General features: G+C 36.2%; 1 protein-coding gene across 1 annotated transcript in view; it reads right to left on the reverse strand.

Annotated features, from left to right (window-relative positions):
* Positions 1–20,537, reverse strand: part of Dhx36 (DEAH-box helicase 36) — a 42,374-nt gene that overhangs the window by 6,383 nt on the left and 15,454 nt on the right. The window contains exons 10-20 of the mRNA XM_015989600.3: positions 18,470–18,610; positions 18,113–18,215; positions 17,677–17,764; positions 16,612–16,667; positions 13,536–13,600; positions 12,675–12,818; positions 9,856–9,973; positions 9,050–9,148; positions 7,560–7,733; positions 7,332–7,418; positions 527–610 (exon numbers count right to left, since the gene is read on the reverse strand). Of these exons, the coding sequence (XP_015845086.1) occupies positions 527–610; positions 7,332–7,418; positions 7,560–7,733; positions 9,050–9,148; positions 9,856–9,973; positions 12,675–12,818; positions 13,536–13,600; positions 16,612–16,667; positions 17,677–17,764; positions 18,113–18,215; positions 18,470–18,610 (1,159 nt within the window). The remainder of the gene's footprint in view (positions 1–526; positions 611–7,331; positions 7,419–7,559; positions 7,734–9,049; positions 9,149–9,855; positions 9,974–12,674; positions 12,819–13,535; positions 13,601–16,611; positions 16,668–17,676; positions 17,765–18,112; positions 18,216–18,469; positions 18,611–20,537) is intronic.

The raw sequence follows: 20,537 nt of genomic DNA on the forward strand, positions 1-20,537 counted from the left end.
ATACTCACTGCACTAATGAATCAGTCTTGTCCTTAACTTTTATTTATCACTTGAACTTTGTGTTTTTTTTAGCTGCATTCATATTCTGAAACCCTAAAGCTTTCCTTTATGCAAATAATTTGCTTTCTAGGAGTCTGTTTTGTTGTGCTCTTCAGTCTTCAATTTGGTTTCTTAGCAGCCCCGATCCCCTACTCGCCTAAAATTTGCTCTTACTGCCTTCTTTTCTTTTCTTTTCTTCCTTTTACTGAATGGACAATCTTTTCAGTAACCCTATATATACTATGAAATAGTTGTTAAGGTATTTCTATTGAAATATATCCTTTGTATTTTTTTCTGTAGCATCTTTCTGAGTTGTCCTGTCTCTTTTCACTCTGCTGATGACTGGGCATTTTTTAAATTAGAATGTTAATTCTTGACACACACATATACTCTGTATGTAGTTAATTTTACTACAGATATGAATGGACAAAATATCTGCATATATCCTAATCTAGTATACATAATTAGTGCAAGTCCTCAGTGTTACCTGCAGTGTGTTTGGAGACAGAAAATATTCCCAGCAGTAGTCTTTTTCATATCTGAAACCACGTCGCTTAGCTTCTTCCCAACCCTATTGGACAAAAAAATGACAAAACTCACTTACATTGTTCTCTATACCAAAGACTACTTAGCAGTTTCCATCTCCATTTTATTAACAGTTTAATTCACTGTATGTCCCATATTTTCTGTGAAAACATCATAGAACTTTAACTTTAGACAAAAAAACCTAAGCTCCTTACAATCCCAGTACGTAACACTGTTACTGATGTACAAATCAGTATAAGTTATACAAACATATTGTGAATTTTACACAAAATCTTTCCACTGTATATCAAGTATTCATCAAAAAAGAGTATTAGTAAATAAATTTCAATGTTAGCATACATTTTCAATTTCAAAAGCATGGCTTTCTTAACTAGAATAATAAAAGGGGGGGGGGCTGGAGCAATGGCTCAGCAATTAAGACACTGGCAGCTCTTCCAGAAGTTCAATTCCCAGCAACCACATGGTGGCTCACAACCATCTGTAATGGGATCTGGTGCCCTCTTCTGGGACGCAGGCATATGTGCAGATAGAGCACTCATACACACAAAATAAATAAATAAACAGATAAATAAATGAACACATAAACACATAAACAAACAAACAAATAAATAAATAAAGGAGGAGGAAGAAAAGAAGGAAGGAGAGAGAGAGAGAAAGAAGGGAGAGGAGGAGAGGAGGAGTGGTCAGCAAGATGCTTAATAGGTAAGTCTCTTCATCCAAGTTTGACAGAGTTAGATCCCTTGATCCCTATAAATGAAAGGGGAGATCAAACTCACACAAACTGTTCTGACTGCCCCATACGAATGCTGTGACATGTGTACCAACATCACACTCCACCAACAAAAATTAAAAAAGCTAAAAAAAAAAAAAAATGGAAAGGAAAGGAAAGGAAACAAAGAAAGAGATAGATTAAATGAGTTCTGGCCGAGCCAGATCTTGCATATCCTTTATGAGAATCTAATTGGGTGAGCCCTGCTGTGGGATGTCTTTCTGTATGCTGTGAATATGTGTTGCTATGATTGGTTAATAAAGAAGCTGCTCTAGCCTATGGCAAGTCAGGTTATAGCCAGGCAGGAAATCCAAGAGAGAGACAGGAAGAAGAAAGGCAAAGGCAGATGAAATGCAGCCTGTCACCCAAGGAACAACATGCCAGCAGACCAGTAACACCACGGCCACATGGCAACTTACAGATTAATAGAAATGGGTTAATTTAAGATGAAAGAGCTGGCTAGCAAGAATTCTTAGCCATAGGCCATACAGCTTGTAATGAATATTAAGCCTCTGAGTGATTATTTTATAAGCAGCTTTGGGACTATGGGTAAGAGAGATTTGTCCAGACCCCAGGCCGGGCAGGACACAGGAAATCTTCCGACTACAGAGCCCATCTGACCTTGTCCCCCATACACTCTTCTCAAACCCCTAGATTGAGCACAGGTGCCAAACCCAGTACCCTGGCCTATTTGGCCACCACTCTTTGTGTGGCCTCCCAACCTCTAGACTCCAGCCACCATCAACCTTCAGGCTCCATACAGACCCCATATCTTGTGCCAGGGTCTAGTCTGTGAGTCTACCCAATTCTTTCCTCCATGCACCCTCTCTGACCCCCAGATGTACACAAGAACTCCAGGCTTGGGTTGGGATACACATCCTGTACTCCAGCCCTGTTTCCTGTTGTCAACCGGACTTCATTCCACCTAAGCCATATCCAAGCTTTAGGCCCCAGCTAGCCTTCACATCCTATTTATCATCCCAACATGCTCTGCGCATATCAGACACATTCAACAAAAGAAGTCCACACACCTATATCACTTGACAAAAATTACAAACAATATGAAAGATCAAGGCAGTATCTTGCCCCACAAATCCACTAGTCTTATAGAACTATTTGCCAATGAGAATTACCTACATGAACCCCAGAACACAGAATTTAAAAGAACAATCACAAATATCAAAGAACTAAAGGAGCTTAAAGAAGACGCAAGGAAAGAGCTCAATGAACATAAAGAGAATAAACACCTGAGTGACTAAGAAAACAGAAACATAAGGCTGATGGAAATGACAGACAATCCAGGACTTAAAATTAGTATTCAACAAAGAGACAGAAACATTAACTTGGGCTAAAATGAAGATAAAATTGAAAACCCAATAACCCAACCAGCAAATTCAAAGGAAAGCCTTACAAGAAGAATGAATCAAGAAGAAAACAGAATACAGAGCTAGAAGATAAAGTAGGATCTACACCAAATAAACAAGGTATACGAAAAAATTTTTAAAAAGCACAAGAAAGGAACATGCAGGAAATGTGTGACACCTTAAAAAGATCAAACTTTGGAATTATAGGGAAGAATAAGGAAGAAGAATCCCTGGTCAGCTGCAAAGACCAGATCCTCAGCGAGATCACAGAAAAAACTTCCTCAAACTAAGGAAAGACACACTCACACAGATTCAACAAGCACACAGAACACCAAACAGACAAGATTAGAAAGAAAATCCCTACAACATATCATAGTTAAAACACTTATGTACAGAACAAGGCAAGTGTATCAAAAGCAGCAGGAGAAAAAAAAAATGGAATTCATATATAAAGGAAAACCCATCAGAATAACAGTTGTTTTCTCAGTGGAAACTTTGAAAGTCAGAAAAGTCTAGAGCAAAACAGTCCAAGTTCTAAAAGATTGAGACAGCAAATTTAGGCTAATATACCCAGCAAAGCTAATCACCATGGTTGAAGAAGGAAAAACTTTCTACAACACAAACAGCATAAGAAAAAATGATACTAAGCAGACAAACCAAAGAAAACACAGGAAGCACTCTGAGGAGAGAAGTAAGTGCAGTCAAGAGAAATCACTGAAGCAGAAAATACTATCAAGGGCACAGCACCATCAAAACCAACTGCAATCAACACATAACCTTCCGATAATAACCTTAAATATTGAGCCATACTACTAGAATTAAAGACACAGACTAATCCAACAATAAATAGCAGATGATTTCAATAACCCACTTTTCCCAATAGATAGGTATCTGGACAAAAAACAAACAAACAAACAAACAAACAAAAACTAAGCAAAGAAACATCAGAATTAAGTAATGGACTGAACAGAAAGAATATTCCACTCAAACACCACAGAATACACATTGTACTTAGCAGTACATGGAAGCTTCTCTAAAACAGACCACATCCTAGGACACCAAACAAATCTTAACAAATAAGAAATACTGAAATAACTCCATGCATCCTAGCTGACTACAATGTAATCAAATTTAAAAATCAACTCAAACTAATCTCTAACAAACAGACAAACTCATGAAAATCAAACAAATCATGACTAAAGGATGAATGGGTCAAAGAATCAAAAATTTCCTAGAATTAAATGAAAATGAAAACACAATATAACGAGACCTCTGGGCATGTGAAAAGTAGTCTTACAAGAAAAAATTGCAGCTCTAAGGGCACACTCTAAAATAATCTGAGCACAATCAAGTGACCTGGTAAAACACAAAATTTGAAAAATTAAGAACCAAACCCAGTTAATGCCAAGAAAAAAAAAGAATCAGAGCCAATATCATAATGATGTAGTAACAAAGAATCAACAAATCTAAGAGGTGGCTCTTTGAAAAGATAAATAAAATTAAACAATCCTTGGCCCAATTATCAAAGAAAGTGAGGACAAAAATCAGAATCAGAAATGAAGAGAGAAACATTACAAAGGACAATAAAGAAAGTCAGAATATATAAAGAAATGTGTCAGAAACCTGACTCCACCAAATGGAAAATCTGAAAAAAAATAAAGCATTTCTAGATCCAACCAAGCCACCAAAATTAAAACCTAAGAGCTCAACAACCTTAACAGATCTGTGACAAATGAGGATATATAAAAAACAGTATTAAAAAGCCTTCTAATGAAAAAGGTTGAGGCCACAATGGATTCACAGCAGAATTCTACTACACTTCTAAAGAAAACCTCCTGCCCCCTTAAACTGTTAACAATATAGAAACACAGTGACCACCCCAAACTCCTTCTATACAGCCAGTTTCACTCTAATACTCAAACCAGCTAAAGACTCAACAACAAAGAAAACTACAGGTCAATATCCCTGATGAACACAGACTCGAAAATACTCAGTAAAATACTTCAAGCAAAATAAAGACATACATCGAAAAGATTATATACTATAACCAAGTGGGCTTTATCCCTGAAATACAGGGACCATCCAACATATATAAGTCAATAAATATAATAAACTATAAGCTGGTAGGTGGTGGCACATGCCTTTAATCCCAGCACTGGGAGGCAGAGACAGGCGGATCATTGTGAGTTCAAGGCTAGCCTGGTCTAACAGCCAGGGCTGTTACACAGAGAAATCCTGTCTTGAAAAACAAAACAAAACAAAACAAAACAAACAAAAAAAAAAAAAAATGGAAAATTGGACTAAGTGATTAAAAAGTCACACAGTCATCTCAACAGATCAGAAAGAGCTTTTATGTCATCATGATTAAGCCCTAGCAAATGCAAATGCAGGACGAGAGGAAACATACCTCAACATAATATAATCTATGAGAAACCCACAGCCAACATCATCCTAAATTGAGACTTTAAGCAATCCCACCAAAATTAGGAGTAAGACAGGGCCTATTATCCTCACTCCCCACTTCTCAATATTGTGCTTCAATCACTAGCTACATCAATAAACAAAAAGAAAATTAATTGGATACAAATAGAGTAGTAAGTCAAATTATCCCTATTTGTAATGACAGGATATTATGCATAACTGTTTCCAAAAATTATACCAGGAGGCTTCTGGAAATAATCAAGTTCAACAATGTGGCAGGATAAAGAAGAATCAATAAGCAAAAACCAGTAACTTTTCAATAACTTTCCTATACACAGCAACAAACATTCAGAGAGATCATGGACACACTTCTATTCACAACAGCATCCAAGAAAATAAAATACCTAGGAATAAACCTAACCAAGGAGGTGAAGGACCTTTATAATGAAGTCTTTATATCTCCAAAAAAAAGAAAAAGACACTACAATAGATAATTAGAATTAACATTGTGAAAATTACCATTCTACCAAAAATTCTTTTTATACATTCAATGTAACCCCAACTACAATACCCATCTCACTCAACATAAAAAAAAAAAAAAAATCATATGAAGCCATAAAAGACCCTACATAGCTGAAACAAGCCTGAGCAAAAAAGAACAATGCTAGATGGATTACAATTCCAGATCTTATAGATTACAGAGCCATAATAATTAAATATGGTACCGACACAAAACCAGACATGTAGACGAAAGGAACAAAATCGAAGGCCCAAATATGAGTACATATAACTTCTCATCTGGGAAAACAAACGTTTTCCTCAAGAGCGATAGTCTAACAAAAACCCCAACACCCAGCTGAAGATATGCCCCTTGAGGAGTTGTTGGTTAAGGTTGTCCAAGAGACTTTAAAGACAGGCTACTGCTGGGTAGCCCCTAGAGGTTGAGGGTAAGCCCTATTACTAAAGTCAACAATGTACTTTGGACACAGCCAGGAGACTACAGCTGGTTTTGGCCTGAAAGCCTCTTCCCTGAGGACTAGTTTTCACAGTACCACAAAGCACTATGCAAGTATCCAAGAGAGAGAAGCAATCAATAGTTCTGCCCAGCTATGATGCCTATGAACTAAAACAATGAACAGCATAGCACATATCCCTAAGGTTGTAACAGTGGCAAGCATATCTTGGCAGTAACTAACGCTCTCTAATTGGACTTAATGCACAAGAGGGAAAACATGCCTGCTACTGGAAATCAAATCAGTGAAGTCATGGATCCTGGAGGAGAACCTACAATCACTTCTCCAACATAATTTCCAACTACATTCTAAAGAAGTATAGGTCTCAACAAAGAAATGTCTCTTGAAACAGAGACCATTACAGAAAACCACAGGCAGAAAACAAAGGATGGTGTGCTGCCCAATCCTAACTGATAAATCCACAACACAATACCTGCACCTCAGGCTAAGAGAACACAGCAGAAGAGGAAGAACGATTCTAAGAGCCATAACAAAAGGAAATCTGCTGTGAGATTTCATCTAGAAATGTCAAAGAAGCTATACCCATGAAGTCTCATCAACAAGGCTTCTTAAATAAGAACTGAACATGAACAACACCGATAGACTAACATGGAAGGGTAAATTTCACAGGTCCTCAACCCTAGACAAAGAACTACAGGGAACTAAGGAATGCTGAGAGGAGAAATAGTCCTCTCCAGTGAAAAGTCCCCAAATTGGATATCCAATACAAGTGGTCAGCCCTAAAAATCATATATAAAAAATATATATACAAGCAACATTATATGACCCAAGGTATTTACACACACACACACACACACTATACAAATAATATACATAATGTACATGATTCTGTTATTCTATCAAAAGGCTGTATCACTGACTGTAAGAGTAGAATATTAATACACAGACTGTCATGAAGATAACGACACAAGGAGCATTATATATGAAAAACAAGATAATGTGGTTATCTGTTTCAGTCTTACTTTTTATATAAGTCTTTCCCCAAAAGAAAAAGATGAGCTCTTGTATAAAAGAGAAAGTTCATTTTTATAAAATACTCACCAAATTTGAACCATTTATCAGCCATTTATTCCTGAGATATAAATATGGTCACTTGGAAGTATTTCAAAACGTGCTCCCAAATAATCTTCTATAAAGCAGAACAAGGTTTTTTCTTACCTCAAATGCATTCACAACTGTCAGGTGATCACTTCTAGTTTCCTTTGCCAATTCCTTTCTTCTTGCATCTGCAATCTTTTCTTTTCCCTAAAAAGTAACAGTTATAGCTTAAATTTTTCTGACATTATAATAATGATGGGTATTTTATTGAAAATCTAATGAAAAACACATGTGAACAGTAACTAATTACAGTATTAAAAATGCCAGCCTTGTCTCTGTCTTTCTTACCAGTGGAATGACAAAAGGGTCTTTAAAGCTGAGACTGGCAGCAATAGTGAGCACTGGATCCAAGCAACAGAATAAAGCTCCAAAGAGAATCATTTTTCCAATATGTGGCTCAACAGGTAATCGGGCTAAATGGACGCCAAGAGGTGTCAATTCTTCTTGTTTATCCAAAGCACTCTGAAAGGAAAGAATTTGCTCTTACAGTAGGCCTAGCAAAGCACTCCACTAAAAGCTACTATAGTTAGCTATAAACATACAGGCCACTAATCACTCACTCTCTTAAGTCCCAAATGCCCCAAGCATTGTTTTAGATGCCTTCAACAAAAAACTAAATTCTAATGTCAGCAAAGGCTAGTGACTTATTCAAACAAATACAATTAATCTACAACTTGGAAATGTTATGTTGGAAATAAAGAAAATCACCTGTGGTAAACAGTTAAGAAAAGACAATAAGTAGGTGAAAGGCACAGTCCCTATAGTCTAGTTTAGGTGCTATAATGCAAAAAGAGGTAAGGGGCATACATTGAAATGACTTCTGTTCCAATTCCTTGGGTAATCTGGTTCAAATGAGGACAGCTAGAAAAGTATCTTGAAGACACCAAGGAAATACAAGGACACGGTTGGATAATTTATAGTGCTATTTTAAGCAGTTTATTGGTTTAAAAGCCTATCTCAGTGCTACAAAATCCAAATTCTTAAACATTATCTACATGGATAGCTTCCATAAAACATGTCTCTGGCATCCTCCAACCCAGCACTAACCAACAAGACATTGCAGATAAACAAAACTGTTCTTTCTCTCCATGGTCCAGTACAGCACAGAGAGGTGCTGTAAAGCATGTATGAGGACAACTGAGGTAATGAATTTCTAACTGACTCATAATGTAAATCACCACACATAGCTGCAAACAACAGTAGTCAGCACTGTTCTCATCTCCTGTGCTTACTCTGGGCATGAATTCATGGCCAGTCCTGGACCTCTCAACATGGTTGATGGAGAAATGATTGTCACTACAGATACTTAAGAGTTTCTCAGGGCATAAAAAGGAAAACAACAAAACCAGAAAATGTATGGAAATGCTATAATGGTGACAGTTCAAAAATTGTTATAGCATCATGGAGATAAAACATTTGTTTATATATATATATATCAAAATGTAAGGGTTGCCTCTGTCAAATATCTATACTACCATTAAACTACTTGAATTTGACAAGAGAGCATTATTGTAATCAGAAAGAGTAAAATAAGCCAACCCAGTTCAAGAATACGTATGTGAAGACCACTAAAGAAAAACTTCAAGATTTCATGTAATTTTAAATCAGTCCTGCAATGAACAAAACTCATGAAGACTTGTATCTTAAAAACACAAGAAAAGTGTCATCAAATCTGACAATGCTCTACTCTGGAATAATAAAAGCTTTTAAGTAGCCAGTGTAAACACTATAACATGCCAAATACAAGTTATACTTTATAAAAAAAGAATCAAATTTACCAGTTCCATTAGGTGCTTTATGGAGAGCAATACTGCCTCATTCGATGGTGGATCCATTAATCTACTCAGAAAATAAGCAATTCCACCTAGCCTTAAAATCTGTGGAGACAAATATAATTAAATATGAATCAAAAAGACGTAAAAACATGAACTCAAAGCTTATATAACACTTTCTAAGAGCAAATTAACTAGTGAGAAAAGCTATCAGATTAAAAATCTCAACAAGTTGACTACTGGCTACCTTAGAAATAGGGTTAGTTGAGCATATCTATACACACACAAGGTATAACATTAGAAGATATAACAATAGCTAGCCAGACCTGATGGCAAGGACTATAATCCCATCTACTCAGGAGGCTGAGGCAGGATGATCAAGGTCAGCTTGAGCCAATTACTGAGACCATCTTAAAACCAAAAAAGGAAGGAGGGGCTGTGAGAATGCAGTTGTCGTGGTAGACGGCTTGCTTTCAGCCCTCTGAACCACAAAAGTTAAGTAACAGTACTGACTGTTACATGTCCAACACTATCTTAAGAATTTCATACAGGAATCTTAAGAAAAATCTGCTCAATGAAGCAGAACGTTTCCAGGCAGGAAGTAAGAATCAAACACAGGTACCTTGATCCTAACAGTAACAACTGTTCAGTATACATCAGAAGAAAGTTTCAGTAGTTTCCTCACACAAGCAAAATGAAGTTCATCAAACAGTCCCTTTTTGTGGGGCCATACCATACCTTCTCCTATTAAAAATGCTGAAAACTATAATACCATCCTCCATTTAGTTTGTTAGTTCTCCCAACTAATATACCTTTATTTGCAAACAAAGTTCTTCTAAAGGAGTTCTCAAAATCTCTGGTAGTTGGTAGTCATCTAGAAGACTTGCTCTAAGGCCATTATACAGATGATAACAATGACCAGGCTGAACTCTTAAAAGAAAAAGAGGAAAAAAAGCATTAACACGAGAATGACTTTTAGAATGTCAAAGAAAGAATAGGAAGGGAAAGTACCCAGTACCCATTCCTCACAAGCCTGTTACACACATAATTATTATTCCATGTCTGTGAAACCCTATTTCCTTCCTATCTATTTGGACAGACCCTAAACCCAATGTCCAAATTTTACTTTTGTTTTTGTAGTTCTGGTTTCTTTCCTGTTTTAAACATTTTTTTCTTTCAATTAACATATTAATAATTTTAAGTACAGTGTAATACATTTGAATATATATGTGCATTAATTAGATCAGTCTATTTGTATATCCTTATTTTGTTATATAAGCCTCCAAGCACCTCTCTTGGTCCTGGTAAACTATGTACTATATTACTCTGAAGGACAGCTGTCCTTCAGTACTACAGAATGCCAGAACACACTCCCATGTCTTTGGCAGCTCCCATGCTCCAGTTTTAGAAAGCAATGAAAGACAATCGTGTCCACAATTCAGTTCCCTATGTCTGAAATTCCTGACCTTGCTCAAATTGCAGCAATCTACTCTGGTCAGAGTTAGAGTTGTAACAATCAATACACCTCATAAGCTTACTTTATAACAAACTCTACTCTAAGCTAACCTGCATTTATTAATTAAGGAACATATTTAAATGTACTCTATTTAGTGAACTCTCAGATATTGGAAACTCTTTTATGTTTATAATTTAATGCCACAACTAACAACAGAATTCTTATATTTCTAAACAGAATAATATTTCAAAAGATCTGGCCACTGTAGAATAAAAGTTCTAAAATTTTCAGGTTTTGGGTTGCTTGCTTTTTTTTTTCCTAAGTCTACAAAGATTCAGTATCTATTATCTAACATCTCTCTAGTATGACAAACCTAATACTATCTATCACCTCACAGAAGCTAACCATATTTCCAGAAGAGGCCACATGATATAATAGCTTGTTTGCTTGTTTTCTGGTCTCTAAAAATCAATCTAGTTAGGCTTTGTGAAGTATCAACTTCACAAGAACCTGTCTAGAAATTAGGTTAAAGAGGGACAAACTGTAAAGGTTGTAGGAGCAAGCGAGACAGAGCTTTATAGATTCAACACACATTTAAAACATAGGGAGGATATAAGGACCAATAAAGTTCTTTACCTTTCCATGTCTAACATGACATGTAAGAGTGGTAACTTTTTTAATTTATTTATTTTTACCTTTAAGAGGTAAAGGAAAAACTCTTTTGCAACACCAGACATGACTCTGTCACTAATATAATAAAAGTATGAATCAAAAGGAAGCAGTTAGCACAACTATGTGTAAAGGTCAAGACAAATACTGTTCTTATCACTGAACAGATGTTCTCATTTCTTATTACCACATCAATGGAGAAAAAGTGCTTCCCTTGTGCTTTTACTGGTGATGAATGGTCAGAATCAGTACTGCTGAAAAAGACAGTGACTAGAAACTCAACTGCGGAGCTAGGCTGCTTCTGTCTCTGCTATGTGCAAAACTCTGGGACTCTGAACAAGTTAATTTAATTTCTCTATTAACTCAATTCCCTTATTCTTAAAACATAGTTGATACCTTAGCTATGAGTTAAGAATTAAGTAAAGCATTCAGAAGAGGAGCTGGCACTCAGCTATTATTAAGTAATGCATACTTTAAGAACATGGAAACAAAACTGTAAGTAATGTAACTAATACAGCTTATTTTTTAATTACCTAGACTAGGTTGTTGGAGAAAACATTCATAAAATAAAAAACTGGGCAGATAATTTCCAAAAAAAGTATGAATAAAACTGTTTTCTTATTTAAAAAATGTGTTGTTGTAATAGGTAGACATGGGAAAGTGCAAGTGCAAAGTACACTGAGATCCCATCTCACCTCTTCATAGCTACTGTCAAGAAAACAGATGTTAGTGGAGATGTGGGCAAAAGGAGCACTTAGGATACTTATGGTGGTATTCTAAACTGGTAACTTACCAAGCAAATCAATATGAAGAGTTCTCAAAAAACTACTACACACACATCCAAAGGAATCTAAGTCAGCATACAACAGAGGTACTCAAATAGCCTACTGAGTGCTGCTTTAATCACAATAGCCAAGTTACACAATCAGACTAACTGCCCCCACAGAGGAGTTGATAAAGAAAACATGGTACACATAAACACACTAGAATTTTATCTGTTGTGAGATGAAGTTATGATACCTGCAGGAAAATGTTAAGTCAGCCACTCAGAAAAGCAAATGCCAACTGTTCTCTCCTATGCAGAATCTATGTGTAAACTCATATATACATGAGTTAGACAGGTGATGGTTGGATAGATAGGTGGATGGTCATATTAAAATATAAAAGGGATAAGGAGTGGGAAGGAAGATGTTTACATGCAGGAGGCATGAGGTACAGAGAAGAGGGTGTATGTTCAATGGAAGAGGGACTATCTGAGGAAAGGAAAAGGATAAGGGGGAAGTATAATCATACAAATGTATAAAAATTTTACAAACTAAAAAAAAAAATTACAAACTTATTATTTTATATGCCAATTAAAAATCAAATACTGACAGCCCAAAAAGTGTTATAAATTCAATATAGCATGTAAGTAAGGTAACTCTCCTAATATTTCTATATCACAGCAATACAATTTGCTCAATATTTTTCCCATGTTCTCAAGGCCATGGACAGTTTCCATCTTACCTTCCTGCTCTTCCTTTCCTCTGTTTGGCATTAGCTTTACTGACCCACTCAGCAGACATGGTACTGATGTTGTTCTGTGTGTCAAAGTGTGTCTCTTTAATTTTTCCTCCATCTATTACATAAACCACATCATCTATGGTGATGCTGTTTGGAAAATAGATACATAAAATAGTTTAAGTACATCTAACTTATACCAAGCCTATAGATGGGTTTTTAATATTTTTAAAATTTATTTAAAATACTTTTTACTGGATCAAATGGATTTTAGTAGTTCAGGACTTTCACTACATTTCTCACATGCTTCAGTTTTACAGTGTCAAGCACCTAACAGTAGGCAGCATCAGTATGTAAGCTGACGTAAAATGATTCAATTACATGTTACATTCTCATGTCCCACAGCCAGCTTCGTAGCATTTCCACTACCTTATGACCAGCTCTGAGAGCTCTAAAAGACTATGGTTTAACAACAACTTCTATAAAATAATTTATTTCAGCAACTGAGCTGTAAGTATCTCCAAAAAAGCATTAGAAATGTTTAAGGCTGCATGTAATTAATTCTAAAATAATACTAACTCTAACTGGAGACAGACAAAAGGACTATATCAGCTTCCACAATTCTTTAAAGAAGTTTTGAAAAACTTCTTAAAAGTCTACTTTGAAAAAGAGAACAAAAAACAGTAGAAGAGCTTTAAAAGAAAAACTATAGTTTATATTTGATACCCATGACTAATGTCAAAAAGTGATTTTTTTCTAAGGGATTACAAAGTATCTTACAGAGCACAAAGGTTTAACTATGTTAATAATGTATGGGACTCAAAACTGATATAATCACCAATAGCTGACAGTTAAAATAGTTTTTACCTAGTCTCTGCAATGTTGGTAGCAATTACTATTTTCCGAACGCCGGGAGGAGTTTTTTTAAATACCTGTAAGAATAAATACATCAAAGTACACTAATTTCTGACATACTTTTACAATGTTATTTCTTGAGATATTTTGATCATTTTTAGTATTTATGTTTATTTAGTAATACATGTGTTTTGTTTATAAGTCTATTATTAGCATACACATTTTCAACATAGTGAAATTCTCCTTTGGTAAATCAGCTCCCAGAGATGTTACAAGTGTATCACAAACAAGAGGCTAACAGTCACTCCAACTTTAAGCACATCCTTAACAAAAGTTGGTGAGTATAAAGTGAAGGAAAACAGCTTTAATCAAGGACAGGATTTACAAAGCTAAACAAAGAAATATCAACCAACAAGGCAGAAACCCTGCCCTCAGAATGGATGTCAAGTGCTGCAGCATGGTAGACTAGCTTGAGATTAGACTGGAGTAAAATATCCTCTTCAAATGCCAAATCCTACAAATAATGCTACCCCTACCACAGTGGAAAGAAGAGAAGCAGTCAAGTATCACTGCTGTAATGCATACACACACCCAAAAGAACGCATTTATCCTTGATTTGCAAAAGAGAGCAACCAGTAAGTAGTAGGTAGGCACATATTGTCTAGCCAATGTATGCATATTCTACTAGCTTAGGGTATCAAAGATGGAAGAACCTCCACATTAGATACACTTTTATCTATTCTTCAATAATAAAGTTCATTCTTCCCCATTCTCTTCCACTACATAGCATTCTTTTTCTTATACAACAGGCTGAATCTTCTATCAAAGTTATCATCAAACAGCTTGAAAGAGTCATAGTATTTTCTTATTTAAAAAAATGTTAGAAAATTAGAAGAAAAGAAAGATAGATTCTGATTCATTTCACTTCATTCTACTAAGGTCTGAAGACACCGTAGTATCAGAAACTATTATTCTCACTAAGAATACCCTGGATCTGACAGAGCCAGAACAGCTGTAATATAGTATTGGTAAAACAGGAAATCTCCTGTTACTATACTAATTGTGATAAGTCAAAATCTCAAACACCATGTCTCAGTATGGTTTATGATTATGTCACATAATTATGTCACAGTAATTTCTAGGTTGAGTTTTTTAGTGATATTTACATACTTTTTTCTTTGATTAGGGAAATCTAAACAAGTTACTGATGAAACCATTCTTTAAACATTCCAAACACTAACAAACTAATCTGATTGGTAATTTATCCTAGTTAAGTTTTTGTAAACCATTCTCCAAAGAAATGATTCTTTATAAAGTATTTCTTAACATGGATCACAACTTTAAAGTGTTTTTTAAGGTAAATAACATAATAAATACAGTTAAGTCTGTGAAAACATATAGTCTAAATTTTATAATATGAGATGACAATATTCCCCCCTCCAAAAGCCATAGACTATCTAATGAAAACTTCAACACCAGATATTAGAAAACCCCTTTTTGTTTTGAGTTGCTGGTCAGATCAGGGCTGTCTAAGAGACTCCCTGACACATACACCAAACACAGGCTACTGCTATTGCCCTCGGCTGTCTCTCAAAGACTGAAGTTCCTATTGCTGAAGACACAATGTACTTCAGACACATAACCCAGAGGATTACAGCTGGTTCAGACCTGAAAGCCTCCTCCCTGACAACTACCTATCTCGGTACCAGAAAGCACCATCAAGCTTCCAAGGGAGGAAAGAAACCAATAGTTCTTCCCAGCTATGATGCTTATGAACTGAAATAGTGACCAGTGTGGCATACCTTGGTAGTAACCAACAAACAGTACTCTAAATGGACTTAATGACTGATCAACAATAGGTAAAGCATGCCTGCTACTGGAAACCTAACCTAGCCAAATATCCAGAAACAGTGAGGTCATGGATCATATGGAAGAAAAGCTACAACTACCACCTTATTAAACCAGTATAATTCTGAACTACATTCTAAATATTTACCCTTATTCCCATAGATAAGTATAGGATATACTGCTACTTTGTTTGTGCTTTAACAAATAAAGCTTGCCTGAAGATCAGAGTGTGGAACTAGCCACTAGTTAGCCATAGAGGCCAGGTAATGGTGGTATACACCTTTAATTCCTTCAATTAGGATCTCAGGCCTTTAATCATGGCACTAGGGAGGTGTGGATAGGAAGTGATATGGCTGGGTGGAGAGAGGAATATAAAGCAGGAGACAGGAGCTCATTACATTTAGTCTGAGTATTTGTGGAGACAGGATCTTGCCTCCCTTTCAGGCTGAGGATTTGTAGAGGTAAGAAATGTCTCTAGTAGGTGGCTGCTCTGCTTCTCTCATCTTTCAGCTTTCACCATGATATCTGACTCTGGGTTTTTATTATTAAGACCAATTAGGATTTGTGTTACAATATGCCTCACTACTCATCAAAGAAAAATTTATTTGCAACAGAGACTGTTACCAAAAGCCATAACCAATGAAAAGGCAGAAAACAAGAGACTGTGTTTTGCACAGTCCCAACTGTTCCATCTACAAGGCAACTCTTGCACCGAAGGCTCAGAGGACATAGCAGAAGATGGGATGGAAAGATTGTAAGAGCCAAAGGAACGGAAAGTTTGTTGTGAAATTTCATCTCCTAGAAATGTCAGAGAAGCTACACCTATCGAGTCTCATCATCATGACTGCCCAAACAAGACCTGATCAAGGACAACGTCAACAGATATGCTATCATCGAAAGGGGAAAGGCCTCAACCCTAGAAAGAGAACTACAATGGGCACCTAAGGAACGCTGAGTGCAGGAGAAATAGCTTTCCTCAGGGAAGAGCACACCAGTTGATTAACCATACCAAGCAGTCAGCTCTAAAAATCACATACATATAAGCAACATTCTAGAGACTTAGCAGATCATATTTATATATTTAAGAATGTATGTACAAACATACAGGAAGGGTTGGAGGAAGGAAAGGGAAGGGGGGAAACAATGTAAGTACATTTTAATTTCAAAAAATAAACAAAACACAGTAAGTAGTTGTAAAGTTTGCCTCAATCCGAGACTAAAAACAAATTTAAGAACATACCTGTGTCTGGTTTACTGTAGGCATCAGTGAATGTAAAGGTATAATAAGAAACTTATCTGAAAATTAAAAAGTTAATTAAATTAAAGCTCCATTAAACACATATGCAGAACAATAAATTCAGCTGCTGAATCTCACAGTTCTTAATTGATAATTCTACAGTCAATCTAAGTTTTTCTACAATAGTTTTCTAAGTGCTCCAATGAGTTTCAGTTAACATTTTACTTTGTTAATCTATTTTATATTGATTGCTTATCAATTCTTTTCAAGATTAAAACAATTTTTTTCTATTAATATGTATACATCTCTCTGTGTGTATATGCCACATGTACAGGTGCCTGTGAAGGCCAGAAGACTAAGCTGGGTGCCCTAGAACTGGAGTTACAGGCAGCTGTCAGCCAGCTGATGTGGAGTGGTGGGAACTGAACTTGGATTCTCTGGAAGAGCAGCAAGCATTCTTAACCACTGAGCCCCTGCCCAAATTCTTAGAATTCTCAGTGGGGGGAGTCATCTTTCTAAATCACATCCATAAAAGGCCATTAATTCTATCTGGACTATTAATAAAACCTCCAATGAAAGGGGGTAAAATTGCAAGTCCCTAAATACCAATATTTTAATTTTAAAGTTCAATCTTACTAAGGAAGGGGTAAAATAATACTCTCATAAAACTAAAAGCTTCACAAGCCGGGTGGTTGCGGCATACGCCTTTAATCCCAGCACTTGGGAGGCAGAGCTAGGCGGATCTCTGTGAGTTCGAGAACAGCCTGGTCTACAGAGCGAGATCCAGGACCAAAACTACACAGTGAAACCCTATCTTGAAAAACAAAAAACAACAACAAAAAAAACTAAAAAGCTTCACAATATGTGTCCCATCTTCACTTATGACTCAGAACTTCTAGAAAACATTCAACTTAAAGTAAAAAACCCAACAGGCCTTAGACCTTCAAAATCCTATACTAGCATAGTGCCATTAGTAACTATTTCTTCAAATTAAAAAGGGGGAGAGGATAACACATACTACATGAATTCAAGCAGCAATCTTGGAATTATAATACATTTATTTAGTACCTGATTTAAACATCACTTGTGACATCAAGAGATCATGTAAAGTGCTGATATTGTCCCAGCCTGGTAGAAAAACCAGTATTGCACCATCCTATATAGACAGGAAATCACTATTAAGAAGACAACATCAATAATCACAACATCAATAATTACTGACAATCAATTCTATGCACACTAAATCCTCACTAAAATTAAAGTAGCTTTGAATTTTAGTTACTATTTCAATGAATATAGAGTCCATTAAAAACTCAAGATTTAAAATCCAGAGATAATTTGTTTAGTCTTTTCTTTATATAAGTTAAATGCCTAAATATGGTATTTTGAGATTTCCTTCCAGTCCACTTTTCAAAAAGCATTTAGAAAGTGAGTTTTTCATGGCTTTGATATGTTAATAAAATTAAAAACTGCATTACTTGAAGAAAAACTAAACAAAACTAACCTCTTCTTCCAAAACAATGTATCGAATAAGGGCAGCAATCAAATTCAGATCAACTTTATCATCATCCATCCTTTCCAAAACATCTACGGTACTTGCAGAGTATCTACCAAGATTACACAGAAAGTCATGAAATGCTTGGTAAGTTTTCTGTGGCTTAATAACCTATAAAACCTTAAAGTTAACTCAGTCTGCATATGACCAAACAATCTATAGAAAAGAGAAAATTAAAACTATTGGGACGATAAATAACAGGTAAGCCAAATCAGCATGTTGAGCTGGAATGAGATTCTCTCCCTTCAAGTACACTCTCAGTTCAGTCATCCAGCCACTGTGTTCTTGCCTCAAGCACACTCTTACCTTGTCCGCAGCTCCTTTATATAAACTGGCCAGCGTTCTTTATAGATTGCCTCTTTTTCTTCTTTTTCTTGTCTATTTACATGACCCTGCATGAAACCCCTCTTGAACTGGGATCTACGTTCTTTTTGTTCTGGAACATATCTAAAATAAAAAAGTATTATGTATCTTCCCACATTTCAAATGGTATGGCTGTAAGTATAACTGATTTTTTACACTGGAGATTTCAAGCCAGATTCCAAAGAGTATCTTCACTATACTTTCCAGCAAATGCTGCCCAAAATATTAACTTAAAAGTGTTAATATCTAAAACTTCACATTTAAGATAAAAAGTACTCCCTACTAAAGCACATGAGATCTATATGCCATCTAGACAATCTAAATGAAAAATGATTTCTGAGTTAACTTTTATCTTCAATTTTAAGTTTGCTCCAAAATAAATTTTTTTAATTGAAGGTCCAAATGAAGACTTAATGAGTAACTTGGACTTACTTTGAAAGTTTTTCCAAACCAAACTTCACATAAGATCCTTTGTAGAGCATATAAAATAAGACTCCTAAATGTTAGCAGTATGATTTCAACCCAAGGATTTGAATTAGTAACTCCAGGAGTATCAGATTCATCCTAGAAACGGCACAGTTCTGCTGTCACAGTTACAGTGAAGGGGAGCCCCAGAAGTAGCATTTATGTTGTATCTGTCCTGTCTCATGCTATAGTGACACCATGGTGCTATGATGAGTTTTCAAAACAGAGCAAGTACATGTGTCCAAGAATTATTCACTTGTCTTGTGAGCTCTGAGAAACAAAGGGTGGAAAGAGGCAAAGGAAAACTGAAGCTACTTTAACCCCAAAGGCTCTCAGAGTTCAGAGGATAGCATCTAGATGGAATGGAGAGGGTGAGTGGAGTCAGATGGAAATCATGTCACAGATCCACCACTAACTAGTGGTCTTGCAGAAGGTATTAACCTTCCAGGCTTTAGTCATACACTTGCGCAGTCCATATTCTTACCATATTACTAGCACGAGAATCTAAAAAGTTATTATGTGCCTGGCATATAGTAAATACCAAAATGTGGAAATCACCTTTCCTATTCAGTACCATTGGCCAGAGTCTCCCTAAGTCTCTAATACATAAAAGGCGCCAACTTGAGGTATGGGAAGGTGACACTGACAAAGATCCTGACTAGAAGCATAAGCAGAGATTCCCTTCCCAGTGACGTCAAACAATCAGAGGTAAGCTTCAACTACCCCGTAATCACTCACAACCCCCCACATTCTGTCCTATTCTTCACCTGTATTTCTTTATTCCAATTTTCCTGCTGTGCTTCCTTCTCAAGGAGGGAGGCAGCCGGGGCTTCTGACAAAAATTTCTACCCAAAAGACCTCCTTCAGCTCCCCACATCCTGAAGCTAGGCAGGGGATAGGAACTGTATGAAAACCTTCTTCTTATTGCACCAGTCCCCTTTCCTAGAGTTCCTCCATCTTTTGCTGTCTTCCAGCAAGCATAAGAAAGCAATTCATTATGAAATGGAGATTGCCAATACTCCATCATTTTAACATTGTCAAGCTGTTTGTTGTGTATATCTTACAACGTAACTGCTAAATACAGCATGATAGAAAGTAGACAGCAGGCTGGAGAGATGGCTCAACAGTTAAGAACACTGGCTGCTCTTCCAGAGGTCCTGAGTTCAAGTCCCAGCAAGCACATGGTGGCTCACAACCATCTATAGTAGGATTGATGCCCTCTTCTGGCATAAAGGCAAACATTTAGATAAGAGCATTCATAAACATTGAATTTAAAAAAAAAAAAAAAAGATACCTTAAAAAAAAAGTAAGTAAGTAGAGAGCAAGGAATTGAAAGTAGAATTAAACACATAAAAAGTTTATGGCCAACTAGAAACCTGAAACACAGACCACTGTGTTCTGTCTCTCCTTTAGAACATTCCTTCCTCCCTCTAGAATATACTCTCCTTCCTTCCTACCAACTTTCACTATTTCCCTCATCTGTCTAATCTACTCACAATATGGCATCTCATTTCTTACACATTACTTCCCAGACTTTATATAACAG

The sequence above is a fragment of the Peromyscus maniculatus genome, chromosome 6, assembly GCF_049852395.1.
Source record: "Peromyscus maniculatus bairdii isolate BWxNUB_F1_BW_parent chromosome 6, HU_Pman_BW_mat_3.1, whole genome shotgun sequence".
In the NCBI taxonomy this organism is placed as follows: domain Eukaryota; kingdom Metazoa; phylum Chordata; class Mammalia; order Rodentia; family Cricetidae; genus Peromyscus; species Peromyscus maniculatus.